Genomic DNA, 16,750 nt, shown 5'->3' with positions numbered 1-16,750 from the left:
CTCAGGATGATTGTCAAAATGTTGTAAAATACGATTCCCTGCCTGCAAATCTCTTCGTAACGCTGCTTGAAATCGGTTGTTTTCTTGTCGAATTGAAAATGTTCCAGTCTCTCGCAATCTATTAAATGTCAACATAAACACTCTTCGGTTTGGCACTCTTCTGTTTGGAAATCGTCGTGCATATTCTCGCACCGCCTTTAAAGCATTACCGTTGCAGAAACCGTATACAAAAACCATATCAGCATATTCACTATTAGAATACGTACGCGGCATATTGCAAAAGACAAAATTCATCTACTGTTAAAGGCTTTCAAAGAGCGACTGACAAATTCATAACAGAAAGTGGAAAATGTAATCAAATATGTCGGTGCTAGATATGGCAAGAAATGTAAACATTTTTTTTCGATTTCTCTGAAACGGAGCAAAAACGAGCATATGTCTATAGGACTTTTTTTCTTAGTTTTTTACTCCTCTACACGCTCCCGAAGTTTTGCCATTTAATTTGGAAACACCCTGTATATAGAGATGATATAACGATAACATTAATAATTTTTTAAATTTCAGCTTTTGTGCATTTATAGCGTTTTCGTTTTAGTGATATCCTTACTGACAATACTTTTTTAAACGTTTCATTAAAACGTACATCTAAAAATTCTTTATAGAAAGTATCAACTGAAATTCAACGAGAGCTAAAGCTTTATCTACCGAATATATCCTCGCAGTTCCTGCAGTGTTAAACATTCCGAAATGTAAGTAATAAATTGAGAGAAACCAGAAGTTCAGCTGTTTGCAAAAGAGATCGCCGAAAGCGAGCCAACAAAGGAAATGAAACATATATTCTTGCCACTGTGGTTCAAAAGCCTCATTTTCAGGTCGCATCAAATTGCACGTGAATGTGGCATTGGTTAAAGCGGTATAACTTCGTATTCTTCACTGTTGAAAATTCTATCCGTATCATTTCAAACTGCTCCAAGAACTGAATGGCACGTCTTTGTAAATCTTGTTAAATTTTGTCAATAATATTAACATTAGAGTTTAAAAGTGACAATCTATTTTTAATCTATCTTCTCTTTAAGCTATTTTCTGATAAATATTTGCAAACTATGGAAACGTTATTCTATAATATATTATTTTACCACATAAATAATAAATAAAAAAAAAATTTAAGAAAATGGTTATATTAATTATAATTACGATTACATTTACTAAACAAAAACGTTGATGTTATTTACCACCTGAATATTAATATTCACTGCATTGATATTTGAAATTATCATAATTTATAGTACAATTTTTTCAAGTCTTCGAGAATAATCATAAAAATGGAGTTTCTAATCATAATTATTTTACTATGCAATTATAGTCACGAATACTTTTCTCTCACTGTCTAACATATTTTTCGTTGATTGCCAGAAAGATTTCTAGATCGCGTTTCTCCTGACTATTGCCCTTTACACGATATACGCTTAACTCCTCTCCTAAAATATATGCGTTTCGAGCGCATTTAAATGTACTCCAAGAAGACGCAGACGGAGTCGGTGGTTGGTGAACTTCGTCAGTCTGGTTTATAATTGGTGTCAGACAGTATTTATCGTTTTATACTCGGCGTTATGCGCGATGAGATAATTTTAAATTTCCGGCGACGCGCTATTGCGCCGATGCGAATGCAAGCGCACGTGCCAAACGCATTTGCATCATTTTACGCCTTGCAGCTCGGAAATTTCAAACGCTTGTAATTAGAGCATAATGTAATGCAGATAGCTATATAACGTATTGTATTTGTATGAGATATTGAATACTTGTACGGTATTATAATTATACCAATATTAACATGTTTGCGTAAACGTTAATAATACTGCTGAATTTCCCTTTTGTTCTAGTTTATAAAAGATATATAACGCAGAGTTTGTGTCAATAACAGTTATGTACATGTATATTAATATTTAAAATTAATAATACTTTTAGATACAACAAAATTTGAAAGTTTAAATTAAATTATACACAAACAAGTAAATATATGTACGATTTTGTTAAATGTAATTTAAATCTTTAAAACGAAAATGTACCACATTATATATTATATTGTAAAATCCGTATTAAATTTTACGAAAATATAAGGTTTCATTTTGATTATATAAATGTATTAAATTAAAATAAAAGTTTAAACTATAAGAAATGCAATTTTAATATCAAATCTCAATATTTTTATTAGTTGTTATACCTATTCAGATATAAATTATTTATATGAGAATAAGCATATTTTTGTAATTAGGATGTAGAATTGTAACAGACACGTGTTCTAACTATCTGATCACGATCCTTGAACCGACGCAGAAATAAGTGCAAACGTGTAGGCACGTGCCTAATAATAGTACAAGCTAATACGCGAAAGTAATGCAGATCATCCGGTTATATTTTTGTGACTTCTGCTTGTTGATTCAATCACGTAATATTTACTAGCTTGTCAAACATTGTTTGCTTTAGCAACAACTCAGTGATTTTATACGGGATTATTTGACGCAAAATTTCGCGCAAGTAGATAAATACAATAACATTATCGCATAATGAAAGTACTTATTTGAACAAAAATAAAAGAAAGAATAAAGAAGAAATTTGAATAGTTGAATAATTTTATTTATCTCTTACAACAAAAGATTATCTGAAAGTTTCAAGAGTATTTCAAGAACACAATAAAATATGGAGAAACTTTGTTCTCGAAACTCTCGATACTTTGGATTATTGTATATTTTGTGAAATATTTCGACTTTTATCTATTAATCCGTCTCATAAAAGAGTATTTATTAGTATTTATTATAGTTAAAATAATTCGTGGTTTAAATAAATTTTTATCAAATTTTATAACGTTTCTAGAACTTCCCGAATAATCTTTTGTCATAAACAATAAATAATAAAGTGACAAATATTATAAAAACTATGAATTATTTTGCAATATATTTAGAAGGGTTTTATCATCTTTCACGCAAACTATTAATTCTCTACAAAATTCATTTTAAGCACTCTCTATCCTCAACCCCTTCTAGAAATATAATACTAATCGACTTTTCTTTATTGAACTCTTGAATTTTTAATTAAATAATTAGCTTGATCACGAAAAGGAAGAAAGAGAAAGAAGAGAAAATGAGAAAGAACATTTGTTAACATACAAAATTAAACACCCTTGAGAATTTAGCGAAATGCATTCGCTTTTTTCTAATCCTTTCGACACGCAATACGGATGGTTTTAAATATAAATATTACAAAAATATGAAACTAACATAAATAATACAAAAATATGATACAATTCTAACAAGTTAAAAATGAATTTAATTTAAAACAAATGTTACAAAAATAGACTATTTTTTTTTATTATTATATTTCATTATTTTTTTTGCAAACAATTGTTAATACATTTTAAGTGCTTTCCATACATTCGATAATAACAGTTACTTTACTACTAAAAGATAATAATCGATAACAAAGTCAAGAATACTTAAGAATCGAAGTGTCGGTCGTTTGCTCAGGTAGTAAGAGAACATCTCTAGATATGCATCTATCCGGGAGACACCGACACGATTTTGGCAAGCTCCGCTGATATTTATAGATAGAAGCACGAAAATTTAGTATCTCCAAGAGAAGCATGTAGACTCCAACGCGCATTTAAAGGGACATGATGTCGCTTAAAATTTTAAATACGCGTTTTTTTATCATGCACGTTATTATGAATTTATAACGGATAAAATTACATTTGCACATTTTTTGAACTATTAAAATAAAATAGAATTATTTAATTGATGCGTCTATAAAAGAAATTTAACACTAAAAAATAAATAATAGGTAATCAAACTATGTGAATAAAAAATGTTTAATTTTTGTAAATTAAAAAATAATATAATATGTCAAAAATAAAATAGATTTTTGGTTTTTTGTATGATAGCGATTATAAAAATATAATAGATGTACAACGTCCCTGGTGAAAAAGTTTTGCTGAAATTATTCCACGTTTTGAAACATTTCAGCAAAATTGCTGAAAATTTGCTAAAACTTCACTGAAAGTAAATTTTTCTGAAATTTCTCTGAAATTCTTGCTGAAATTTTTCTGAAATTTTGTCGAAAATGAATTTTTCAGCTAAAAATCGCTGAAATTAAACTGAAATTTTTTTAAAATGCTGAAATTTTGTTGAAAAGTGTTCCAAAACGTGGAATAATTTCAGCAACATTTTTCCACCAGGTGTGTTAAAAAATAATTCTAATTTTTCTTATACATAATATATATTTCTTTAATATAATTTAAATTATCTCAAATGTATTTTTTTTTTGTCAAATAAACGTCGTGTTTTTATTTGTCGATCAGCAGCTGTTAAAATAAATTTAACAGTGACTAATGCGAGATCGTTGAAGATGCTTCAAATGAGGAAGTCTATTTGCCTACAAAACGATTGCGAATAACGTCTGTAATTTCCGTGTATCGCATTGCCTGCATCTCAATTGTCGACAGTCTGAATTGCCCACTGGGTGATAGCTTACAAGCACCAGTATACAAAAGTAGAGATGGACAAAAGTCGATCGATTAATCAACGTCCTATGCTTCTTTGTCAAGAAACTGATTAGTTTCCTGATGTTTTTAGCTTCTAGTAATCCCTGTACCGATAACGTTTTTGCTCGATTAAGTTTTGTTATTAAACTTTATTGAACGTGTGGTGAACATATAAAATTTCTTTACCGTGAAAAAATTAAATCTTTCTTATCGAAATTAATTCCCTGTTCCTAACTCAGCATGTTTAATTCTTTATCGCATATCCTCATTAGCACTCATTATCCAAGCCTTCAGAGTGACCTCGATCGGACCTTAATTTACTCAACGGTCAGGTTATCAAGAAATACCCGCAATATTTGATCATACATAGAATTATTAATGTCTTGTAATTTGGCATGTAAATGAGATTACAATTTAGATTTGGATGATAAATTATATATAGTTAGAAATTTGTACTGTAAGCATTTCTGTTGGTTGAATTAATCATTTATTAATCAAACATCGATCGAAGTAAGCCTTAAACTTTTTAGTTTAACATTAAATAGTTATTTTAAAAAATTATGAATTAACCGATCATTATTGACGTTCATTAATTCAATGGAAATGTTATTGAGTGTAAAAAATTAATTGTTTAAACATTGATTCTTTTTTTAAATATTTATGCGAAATAATAATTTGAGATACCGATGCGTGTTGCAAAATACTGCGTATACATGATCGATGACGAGTCACACGTATAAACAATATATAGATACAGTCACACGCATAAACAATGCGTGCATGATCACTTTGCATAGATAAAATGAAAAAATCCCTTTAATAGTTTATACACATAAATTACATTAGTAAAATTATTTTAGATGCTTTGCGAACGCAAGTATTTTGCATTTTGCGAAAATAATTCAGATTTTTTACGCACACACATCGTTTTTGCTTATGTAAATGGCAGGGTTGGGTTGTGCTAAATTTTCAACGTTGCAACCATTTCGAATAATATCGTATATTTGTATAATATACAGTTGGAAAAAAATGTGTTGAATTTAACATAAATCGCATATCCCAAACGGTCCACTCAAATTTTTGAGTTAATTTTACACAAGATGAATATGTTAGAAGGATAACACAAATATTAAGTAAGAGAATAAATACAAAGAAAAATAACATCGACACAGTTTGTAAACATACCGTGGGAACATATTTATTTTTCAGAAAATTAACATTTATGATATGTTAAATTAACATATATTTCATTCATTTGTCTTAGAATTTACGTTTTAAAACACTTTTGTATTACTTGTTCACTTACTCGTAAATTGTCATTTTGACACTAAGAAACATTGAATATCAATTTCACAAAAAATCTTTAAATAACATAATGTTAAATTAACACTCGAATATGTTAAAAAAATTCAACACAAACGTGAGTGGACCGTTTCCAACACAAATTTTTTTACTGTGTAGTTACATTTTAGACTTTTAACTTTTTAATTTAATTTAGTTACATTTTATTAGTAACTATTAACTTTTAATTTTTTTTAAGTCAATCCTCAAACACAATGTGAAAGGATAATGAGTATATAATTTAGTAATTTTATATTGTATAATCGTTACTTGTGAACAAAAATAACTAGATTCTTTAATAAATATGATGTGAAAAAGGAAAAATACGAAAAATTATGTAAAAATTTTTTCTTTTCTTTTTTTTTGGTTGTTCGTTCGGATCAAATTTAACTTTTAATTTTTCAATTACTTTTTTTATCAACTTAATTTTTAATTCAATTAATTTCATTATGGATTAACTTGTATCTTATTAGGTGTATAAATTAATTCTCGGCCCCAACATTTAATAAATTGCAGCACTTATTTAAGCGAAAACTTATTCACGCGAAGTTTGCTGAATAATACCAACCTAATGGAACTACAAAATTCGAAATTCAATCAACATGACCTCAAAAAATTGACAGTAAGCAACACGATATTGTGCGACAAAGTACATATTAGGCACTGTTTACTTTTCGAGTTTCAATTGAAAAAAATACTTCCGAAGCGAAGGAAATGATTTGTTTGGCATTAGGAGAGAATGCTATATCCTATAGCACGTGTAAAAAATGATTCCACAAGTTTCGGGATGGAAATTTTAATCTCGAAGATGACGAACGGCCTGGACAACTAAAGAGGTTCGAAGATGATGATTTGAAGCAGTTATTGGCAGAAAACCCATGCCAGTTCGAATTTGAACTTGCTTCAGCATTAAAAGTAACTCAGCCAGCCATTTCTATTCGGTTGCGAAAACTGGGAAAAATTCAAAAAGAGGGCCGTTGGATTCCGCACGTTCTTTCCGTAGACAACAAGGCGAGACGCTATGATACGACTGTCTTTGCTTTCTCGATTTAAAAAGAAGGACTTTCTGCACAAAATAGTGACGGGAGATGAAAAGTGGATGTATTGCGACAACCCAAAAAGACGAAAATCATGGGTGAATCCAGGTGAGCTTTCGACATCGATCGCGAATTCCAATATTCATGGCAAAAAAGTTCTTTTGTGCATTTGGTGGCACTTCAAGGGTGTGATATATTTTGAATTGCTTAAACCGAATGAAACTGTCACTGCTGAACGGTACAAACATCAACTTCAGCGTGTGAGTGATGAAATCGAACGTAAAAGACCTTTTACCGGCAAAGGGCCTAGACTGGTAATATTGCTGCACGACAACGCGAGACCTCACACAGCGAAAGCGACTAAAGACACTCTTAATTTGCTGGGCTGGGAAGTTTTGCTACACCCGGCGTATTCATTAGACTTAATACCGACAGATTTTCATTTATTTCGATCCCTTCAACATCACCTTGCAGACTCACACTTTAAGACATACGAAGAAAATTGCGTTAAAGATTTCATTGAATCAAAACCGCCGTGTTTTTATCGAATGGGGATCCACCAGCTCCCTGAAAAATGGAAGAAACGTGTCGATTTTGCTTTCCTGACTGAAGCATAATTTCATTCTATGTGAGTAAACCTTAATTCTCATTAAAAAAAAGGCCGAGAATTAATTTATACATCTAATAGTTAAGTTAAATTTTCATTATTAACTTTAACTTAATTTATTGTTAGTTAAAAAAAAAGTTAACTTACCCAACCCTGATAAATGGTAATTGATAGTTCGTATTATTTTGAGGTCCATACTTGGATTTTGATAAAAGTTGTATTTGCTCGGTGTTCTCTTACATATATGCAAACAAACGTTTGTAAAGTAAAAATCCTCTCTCGACTCTGTGAATAATTGAACACAAAAGGTAACGCTTCTTAAAAATAAAAATCTATCAAATTAACTTTTATATTTATTTGAGTTGATCATCGTTGATAAAAAAATACGAGCCCGATCTCTAGATGAGCAAAAAAATAAAAGAAAGAGAGAGAGAGGGAGGGAGAGACTCATTTATGTGTGATACGGCTGTATATTTTAATTGTACGTTAATGGAGTTATAGACATGTTGTTTTAGAAAGGATTGAAGTGCTAAATCTTGTGTGGACATGGAAAGCAAGTAGACCTGACATCTGGATTCTCCGAGCGTGGAATGTTGAAAATCCCAATGGCACCGTACAATTATAGATCACGTTTCGCATTGAAGACAACGGCAACGGGCAATCTCGTTATGCAAACTCTCTCTAGGGTACCAATTCATTTTGCATGGAAAATTGCAAATTTATCTAAACCTGTATAAACTGATTAAGCATACTATTTACAATATTTACATATTCGATTCCAGATAGGTTTGCAACTTTCCACGCGAATTAAACTAGAATAGCGTGCCTAAAATGCTCGAGAAATTTTCACAACACTCGAAATTTTAGCAACACGCAACTATATTATTAACGATACATGCGTATACGAACTATTAACCTAATTTAATTATTTTATGTGTGGTTGTACGCACGTACATGCAGTAAAATTATAATACATTGCGGCTTACCCGCAAATCCGTACCTCAAACTATTACTTATGCATAATGACGCTTGTAGTCTATTTCTCAGTATGCAATTAGAGCTGCCGACTATACAACTGAATTGTAGACAACGCAATTGTAAGCAAATTGAGCCATTGACGATCGTTTTGTCGACGAACACTCCTCTCTAAACTTAAAAACTCATAAATATTTTATTAATTTTTTAATCTCTAAAGATATTTTTGGAAACGGAGCAAAATATTTTTGCTCCACACACTTCCAATTTATATTTTTATATATCACATCCCCCTTTAGAATTAATATATATTTCGTATTTTAAAATGTATGTGTAAATATATGTCCAGCATGTCTAAAGGAATGTATTATTCCAGATAGTATTATTGTTATTATTGTTGTTGTTACTCCATTACAGTTATTATTATCATTATCATTATTATAGAAAAGATGTTCTAAACAAAAATTGCTTAATTTTGTATAGACAAGAAATATGAGAGAAAGAGAGAGAGAGAGAGAGAGAAAGAAGAGATCTTGGAGTAATCATCTTTCTCTCTCTTTCTCTCTTACTTTCGAAGATTCTTTTATTCTTGTAGCTATTGTTGTGACGTTTTAGGAACAACGGTTATGAGCCTTTTCATTAAAAACTTCCTAAGTAGTTCTAAATCTCCAAAGTTTGAATACCACTGACATTAGCTTTACTCAAGGTACCGCGATGGAACTTCAGCTCAACGAGATGGATTGCAAAAGTATAAGTACACGTCCCATCTTTATGAGTCACTCACGCGTGCACTTAGCGTAAAACACTATCGTGTCTCTTGGTATTTCCTCAACAAAAAATTTACTCGTATATTCTATGTTGTTATTATTAATTAAAAATATGAAATTTATAAATTTGAAAAGAGAAACTAGAGAGAGAGAGAGAGAGTTATATTTTCAATTTATTATTTTTCTCTAATTTAACTAAATTTTTATTTATTAGTAGCAAGGTATTACAGTATAAAAAATTCGGAAAATATACACGATGAAAATTATAACTTCTTTGTAATGTTTCTTTTAAAAATTGCGTATTTTTTAATAAAATAAAAAAATTATCCAAAAATTACAGATTTTTCTATATTGTATTATAAAAGCAATACAAAAAAATTGCTGGTAATGTAGAACCGAGATCAAAATTATTACAATAGATTAATTATTACAATAAGAGTTGATCGAAGAAGCTACAGAGAATTAAGAGAATCGTTTCATGGTTTTTGCATTCTATACATATGTAATGTGCATATACATGAGCTGCAGCATCACAATTGCAGGTTGCATCGTGTTTCCGTGGTCTTGTAGTATGCAAATCGTAACTTGCACGTGGACGTGAGCGTTGAAACAAAATCAGACTTTTATTCACTCACTGAGAAAAAAGCACCAAGATCAAAGGTCTCTTTGTTTGCGCAATCTGCCGATATATCGAGTTGAAATTAAAAAGTTAATTGAGACACAAAAATGCTCGTAAAAATATCGTGAAATGTTTTAGATAATGTTGCTCAAAATATGGACAAATTCTGTAGGCACGTTTTAAAATTATTATATTTAATTTATTAACGATAATTTATGAATCCAGTTATTTACTTATATTTATTATTTATATTTTAATATGTTATTCACTCATTTTTAATATTTCTTTCTGCGTCCCTTCATATAAAAATTTAATATCCACAAACAGAATAAAACGTCTAAAAAATGTACATTAAATTGCTTTTAAAGATACAAATAAGTTATTTTTTTATCTTCGTTAGCTCTTTTGAATCTCATATGGATGAATAAAGTCGTTATATTATACAGAGTATTCAATCAACGTAATCACCGAAATATCTCTCTTCGTTTGAAATTTTTTAGAAAGAAATTGTGCGGTTTGAAGGAATAAATATTATAGTTAATAAAGTATTTAGTTTCCAAAATCATTTTTTTAGATTTTAAAGTTATTGTTGCCAAAATAAAATCCTTTATTTTTATTAATATCATGTTATAGCAAACAATGAAAATATATTATATAATGTTTATTATATGTATAATATTAATTTTTTTACATCAAGCATTTAAGGGAAGAATTTTTTCTTGAAAATTCTTCTCTTAAAAATAACAGAGATATTTTGAAGGTAACCTTAGGAGTGACACACTGTATGTAACGTATATTTGTAAATAAAGATGACAGAAGACGCAATTAAAATATAAAATGTATAATTTGATATTACAAATCTGAATTATAAATAATCACGGAAGCTAGTGCGAAATTTTAGTGCAGTTAGTATTGCAAAAGTTTGCGAGAATTACGTGCACACTCGTCAAAATTTATCACTCTAATTAAAAACAAGACGATCTGCAATTGACACCATCTTCACATCTTTCTTTTAGTTTGCGCGAAATAAGCGATCTATTCCAATAATGTTCTATTCTACTAATTATCATGAATGAAGCCTTGTGTTATGGCAAAACCATTAATAATTATGGAGAAGCACTACAGCGGACGTTGCCTGACTGTTTTAAAAAAGTCTGTGTTTCAAGTTTCATATAAAATAAATAACTGAATAAATAAAGCTCGATTTTATTATTTAAACCAAGAAGAAAAGGATTATTTTTATGTTATTTATAAAAAAAAACATCTTCCTTTTTAAATGTGCATAAATATCTGATGAAATAACTAAACATAAAAAAAAAGAGGTAGAAGATTTACTAACAAATTTAATTGTACAATTTATATATTACAATATATTCTCAATTTATATTTAAAATTATAAAATATTAAGAATGTTTAAATATTAAAAAACAATATAGATAAAATTATAATATTAATATTTATAATACAATTTAAACAAAATGATATTAATACATATATACACATATATTAACAATTATAAGAAATGTTTATTCCTTCCTGGTCTTGCTGTGAAAAATTCCTGAAAATACCACGAAATGATAATTCGCGGTGAATAAAAAATCCGTTTGTATTAAAATGTGTACATACTACTGTGACAGTTAATTAAATCAATCAGCGCGGGACTAACTGATGCGCAAGAAAAAATTTGGACAAGCGCAAAATGTCCATTTATTCAAGACTTACGTTCAATTATGACGGATCCAGGCAGAGAACCAGCGCATGATACATGCATGAAGAGACACGTGGAAATCAATTTTCATCAAGAAAGAATAAATCATCGGCGTTCTTATCACGAAATATAGATTTATTTATATAATTAATCACGATTAATCTTAATAGCGTCGCCAATCGTCACGCTCGTGCTTTTATCGATCAACGTTTCTCTTTTTTTCTTTTCTCTTCTTTTAAATATTAAAACCTTCTTTGATTATGTAGCTTTAACTAGCAAAACTTAAGGCAAATAAGAATGTAATGCAGATATTTAATAGTTCTTTATGTTTTGCGCCCATTAAATAATAGTTTTCCTTATAAATATCGAGTACATAGAAAAAAATTTGCAGATTTTAAATAAATATTTACTCCAATAGTGTACTAACGAAATATTTACTAAATGTAAACATATATTTATTCGATTTAAACATAACTGTTTTATTTTGAATAAATATTTACTTACTATAAATAAATATTTCGTTAGTACTATTGGAGTAAATATTTATTTAAAATCTGCAAATTTTTTTTTCAGTGTATTCATTATTAAGGCTGTTTCGAATTTAAGCACATTTAAATATTAAAGCTTATCGTTTTTTTTATCGCAATTAAATATAATTGCTCGAAAATAGATAAGTTTTTATGTGGTGGTCCCGTTAGAGTCAAAGTTTTCCCATCACATTTATCCTCGTCAAGAGACTGAAAGGTCTTCCATCGAACTTCGTATCAGCAAAAATTGCATTGGATCGAGTGAAAAGAACAACGTAAGCAAGTGACGGCGCTATCGAAATCAAATGCCGAAAGTTTGAATCGAGATTTTGCTTTTTATTTCACTTATGAACATAATAGATATAAAGTACATGATATAAAGTAATTTAAATTTGTGTATTAGATTTTCTTACGAACACGCAAAAAAGCTCCTTGGAGAAAAATTAATCCCATAAAATTATCTTGTATTTTCTTTATTACAGAATTTTTTAGAAAAATAACTGAAATATTTGTTACGGAAAAATAATTGAAATACTAATAAAAATAATTTATCTGTATGCACTGAAATTATTGTATTACATTCACTTCATTGACTGCAAATTTTTAACTTCTCGGGAACTTTTTTATTTTGTATACCGATTTAAATGCTAGGTCCTATATAGAAAAAAATGGGAAAAGGAAGTATTATCGTAACGACTTCAAAGTATGTCAGGAAATTCAATATTAAAAAATTTAATCAAATTTAATAAAAGAATTAATCACCTCCTTGCAGCACCGGCTCGCCCAATTCGACATAGAAAAGAGCATCCTTCTCGTAGGAGTCCTCTTCGATAATTTCCAGGTTGATAACTTTTCTGAAACAATTACAGAATAGTTCCAAACAATTGCTGTGAAAATAACGTCTGAAAATAATAAGTTTACAATGAAAAAATATATACGGGCGATTTTACATCAAATTGGACAAAAAAATTTTTTGTTCTTTAGGAAACTTTTTATTCCTATTTTTATCAAGTTTTAATAATCTCATAATGTTTTTTGAGAGAGACGTGAAATTTTTAAATTTACACAAATTCCGAAGTCACGATATTTTTAGAAACGATATTTTTAGACGCTCTAACTTTGATTAAACGATTTAAAAATTCAGCGATCAATCATTTTGAAGCAGATTTATTACATTTTACGCATGAATAAACAAATTTTTAAATAACATAATTTTTACGGAAAATACATATGTACCTACTTAAGTACACATTTTTAATCAAAAGAATTTAATTGGACTCTCACGATTTAAACAAAAAGTAAAATTCATTAGGGCAAATAAAAGTAAAAAACATATTTTTAACTTTTTTAAATAAAAAAAAGATGTATATAAATTTAAAAAAATTAAATGATAAAATATTAATCTGAATAGGTATTGTTGCACAGATCTTTTTATAAATATCGTTGTTCGTATCTATTTTTAGATTGCGCATCAAACTTTTTAAGAAATTAAACTCACTATATCAGATTAATTCTCGTTATGCATAATTACGTAATTCATTGAAGACGTTGTCTCTGTTAAAAGTTGTCAGACGGTTAAACGCGACATGTCTCGTATTGTTTCGAACTGTACAAACGGCAGGACAACGTCGCGGAAATCGATTTATTACTTTGGATAATTAAGTATCGGATAACTGTACAACTTGCAGGCGCACATTAGCGTCAGAAAGCATAATTGAAGACTTCTTAGAAGCGTATACTATTTTCTATATTGTAGCCAGTATAGTCTCGGCGGGATAGTCATCAATTTTCATTGAGAACGGAAACTGTGGAATACCTTTTGGTATGCAAAATACTCTCAGTTGGATAGATCAAAATTCTCGAAGTAAAAAATTAATATAACATGAAATCTTCATAATTATTATTATTATAACATCAATGTTATTTAAAATGCAGAGAAGAATTATTCAATAAATCAGTTTTATCTTTTCTATTGTACATTATTAATTCATATAATTAATTCATATAATCCATATTATTAATTCATATGATTAATTATTAATACTTTTTCACTTTTTTCGAATGATATAAGTATAACAAAAATAGGGGATACGAAATCAATTATTTCTTATAATTATTTATTATTTTCTGTAATAGATACCTATTGGGGGAATTGTAAAGAATACAATTTTGCCTGGTTATTTGGTGCACGGATAACACGTGTGGAACAACATGAAAATGTCAAACTATATGTCATAGGCACACATCGATATGCCTCGCTTCTTTATATAAATAATCTTGATATAAATTCCGTTAATAAACTTCTGGTAACATACAATAAGATTCGAACACGCAAGCTAGGGGTAGCGCTATTAATTATTAATTATAATAATGTAGTAGAAAAATTGACAATTCTTGGCCGTGTATTATTTATAGAATAGTAAAATTATAAATAATTAAGTACTTATTAAAAATTTATATTACTGTAAATATATTATTTAAAGCGAAAAGGAAAACTCATATTTTTAATAAATGTTAAACGTTATGTTAATATATATTATTAACATATATAATTATAACTTATATTTAAATTTTTATATTATTAATAAATTGAAAACGTCCTGAGATATACCTGAGAAATATATGTATCATCCAATAAAAAAATAGATCTTATAAGAAACAAGCCTTTAGAGAGAAGAAAAAGCTTAACATTTCACAAAAGAACTTTTAAATAAATTTCTCGAATATTGTGAAAACTTTCCTTCGAGGAAACGATTCCTTCGAGAATTCCACACATGAGAAAAATTAGCTGAGATATCAATTATGTATAGCATGTGTCGAGCTTTCATAATACAATACGTAGCAGTAATATGAAACTATACAAATGCAACGGAACGAAAGCTCGTTAAGGCGGAGAACTTCATTTAGCAGCGTGATAATTAAACCAACTAATGCTTGTTATCTTGACAGTGAAGCACCTTTGCACGCGAGACTTAATTCGCGTTCATTTATACTGTGCATGCGACTATCCCTTTCGCCTTAATGTAATGCTCTTCAATGTGACAATCGGAGTGCTCCTGGAGGAATATAAATTGCAGCTTTGCATGTTTAATTTTTTTTTTTTTTTTTTTTTGGAAGATGAGGGATTTCTCTCTGAACGAGGAAATGAAAGATAAGATCAGGAATGTATAATAATTAATTCCTCCTAATCCTTAAATCTTAATTGGGAAAGATAAGATTAGGAATGTCATAATTTGCTTTTTTATCTTTAAATCTTGATTCGTTTTACAATTCCGCGTTTAATCTTTAAAAAAATCGACATCAATATTCAACAGCAAGTTCTGCAGAGATTTTTTTATGTCATATTAACGAGGCGACTGCGAAACTAACTGCGGTGCAAAATCGCATCGTTGTGCTCGACATAAACAAATCACGTCGATTTATTCTTTAGAGAAATGGCGGGTGTGATTTATTAATCCACGAATGCAGAGCGATGCCGAGTTTGCACTTAATTGCGAGTTAACTGACTACAAATGGCTGCAGAAAGCAGTGTAATGCTTTTAATAGTCCGAGATATCGTCTAACGCGATTAGCCGATCCTTTATGTTGAAGGTCTTGGAGCAAATTGTATTACATCATGTAACATGCTCGTGTCTTACTGAAATGAGTTCTTTCGCTTTAACAAGTCTCGAGAAAGTCAGTTTGAAAAAGAAATAAAAAATTATCTATGAATTTTTTACAATCTTTTTGAAATCTCAAAGCTTTACTAAAGACTTTTCTTTAAAAAAATCCTGAAAAATTCCAAATAGAGTTTTGTGAAAGCAGCACTGTTCAGATAATTATAAAACAGAGTATATAAATTTAGATTCTACATTTCCTAATCTTCGTATTTTAAATTATAATTAAAAGTAAGAATATATACAAGGTGTCCCGTAATTTTTGGCCAAGCGCTTTTGTGTAAATAGAGCGAACTAAACTGAGAAGAAAAGTCCCCTATCATTTTGCAATTTTCACAGTAGTTAACAAGATATTAATATCTTATTAAATATCGTACTAAAAATTATTGAATATTGATTCTCAATAATTTTTTGCTCAAATACTATCAACTTTACAGAAAAATAGCAAGAAACAAAAATTGCTGATTTTCTTCTCATAAAGTTCAGAGAAGTTTTTCAAAATTTTGTAATACCATATTTTCTCATGTTGGTAAAAATAGTTGCCAATAAGAAAATGCAGCATTAAAAAGTTGATAAAGAATTCTAAAAAAATTCTTAGAGCTCTATGAGAAGAAAACAAACAATTTTTGTCTCTTGCGATTTTTCTGTAAAGTTGATAGTATTTAAGTAAAAAATTATTGAAGACTAATATTTGGCAACTTTTAGTAATTAATATCTCATTAATCATTGCGAAAATTGCAAAATGGTAGAGGATTTTTCGATTCAGTTTAGTCTGCTCTATCTACACAAAAACGCTTGGCCAAAAATTGCGGGACACCCTGTATATACATATACCCCTTACTTGCTATAACATGACGCAACTGAAAAAACCAAGTTTTCCAGAAAATAGGTTTAAATGTTGTAAAACATTAAAATTTTATAATTATTATATATTATAATGTAATTTTGAAATGCAATTTTGTTGTTACATTGTAGATAA

At 29.1% G+C, this 16,750-nt stretch overlaps 1 protein-coding gene across 1 annotated transcript in view; it reads right to left on the bottom strand.

Annotated features, from left to right (window-relative positions):
- LOC108725772 (sodium/calcium exchanger 3-like) overlaps positions 1-16,750 on the bottom strand; it is a 51,553-nt gene that overhangs the window by 15,546 nt on the left and 19,257 nt on the right. The window contains 2 exon segments of the mRNA XM_018452983.1: positions 12,752-12,756; positions 12,877-12,969. Of these exon segments, the coding sequence (XP_018308485.1) occupies positions 12,752-12,756; positions 12,877-12,969 (98 nt within the window).

Source organism: Mycetomoellerius zeteki, unplaced genomic scaffold (assembly GCF_001594055.1).
Source record: "Mycetomoellerius zeteki isolate Tzet28-1 unplaced genomic scaffold, Tzet1.0 scaffold36, whole genome shotgun sequence".
NCBI classification, from domain to species: domain Eukaryota; kingdom Metazoa; phylum Arthropoda; class Insecta; order Hymenoptera; family Formicidae; genus Mycetomoellerius; species Mycetomoellerius zeteki.
The sequence above is the reverse complement of the archived record's forward strand: the minus strand, read 5'-3'. Positions and strand labels throughout refer to the sequence as shown.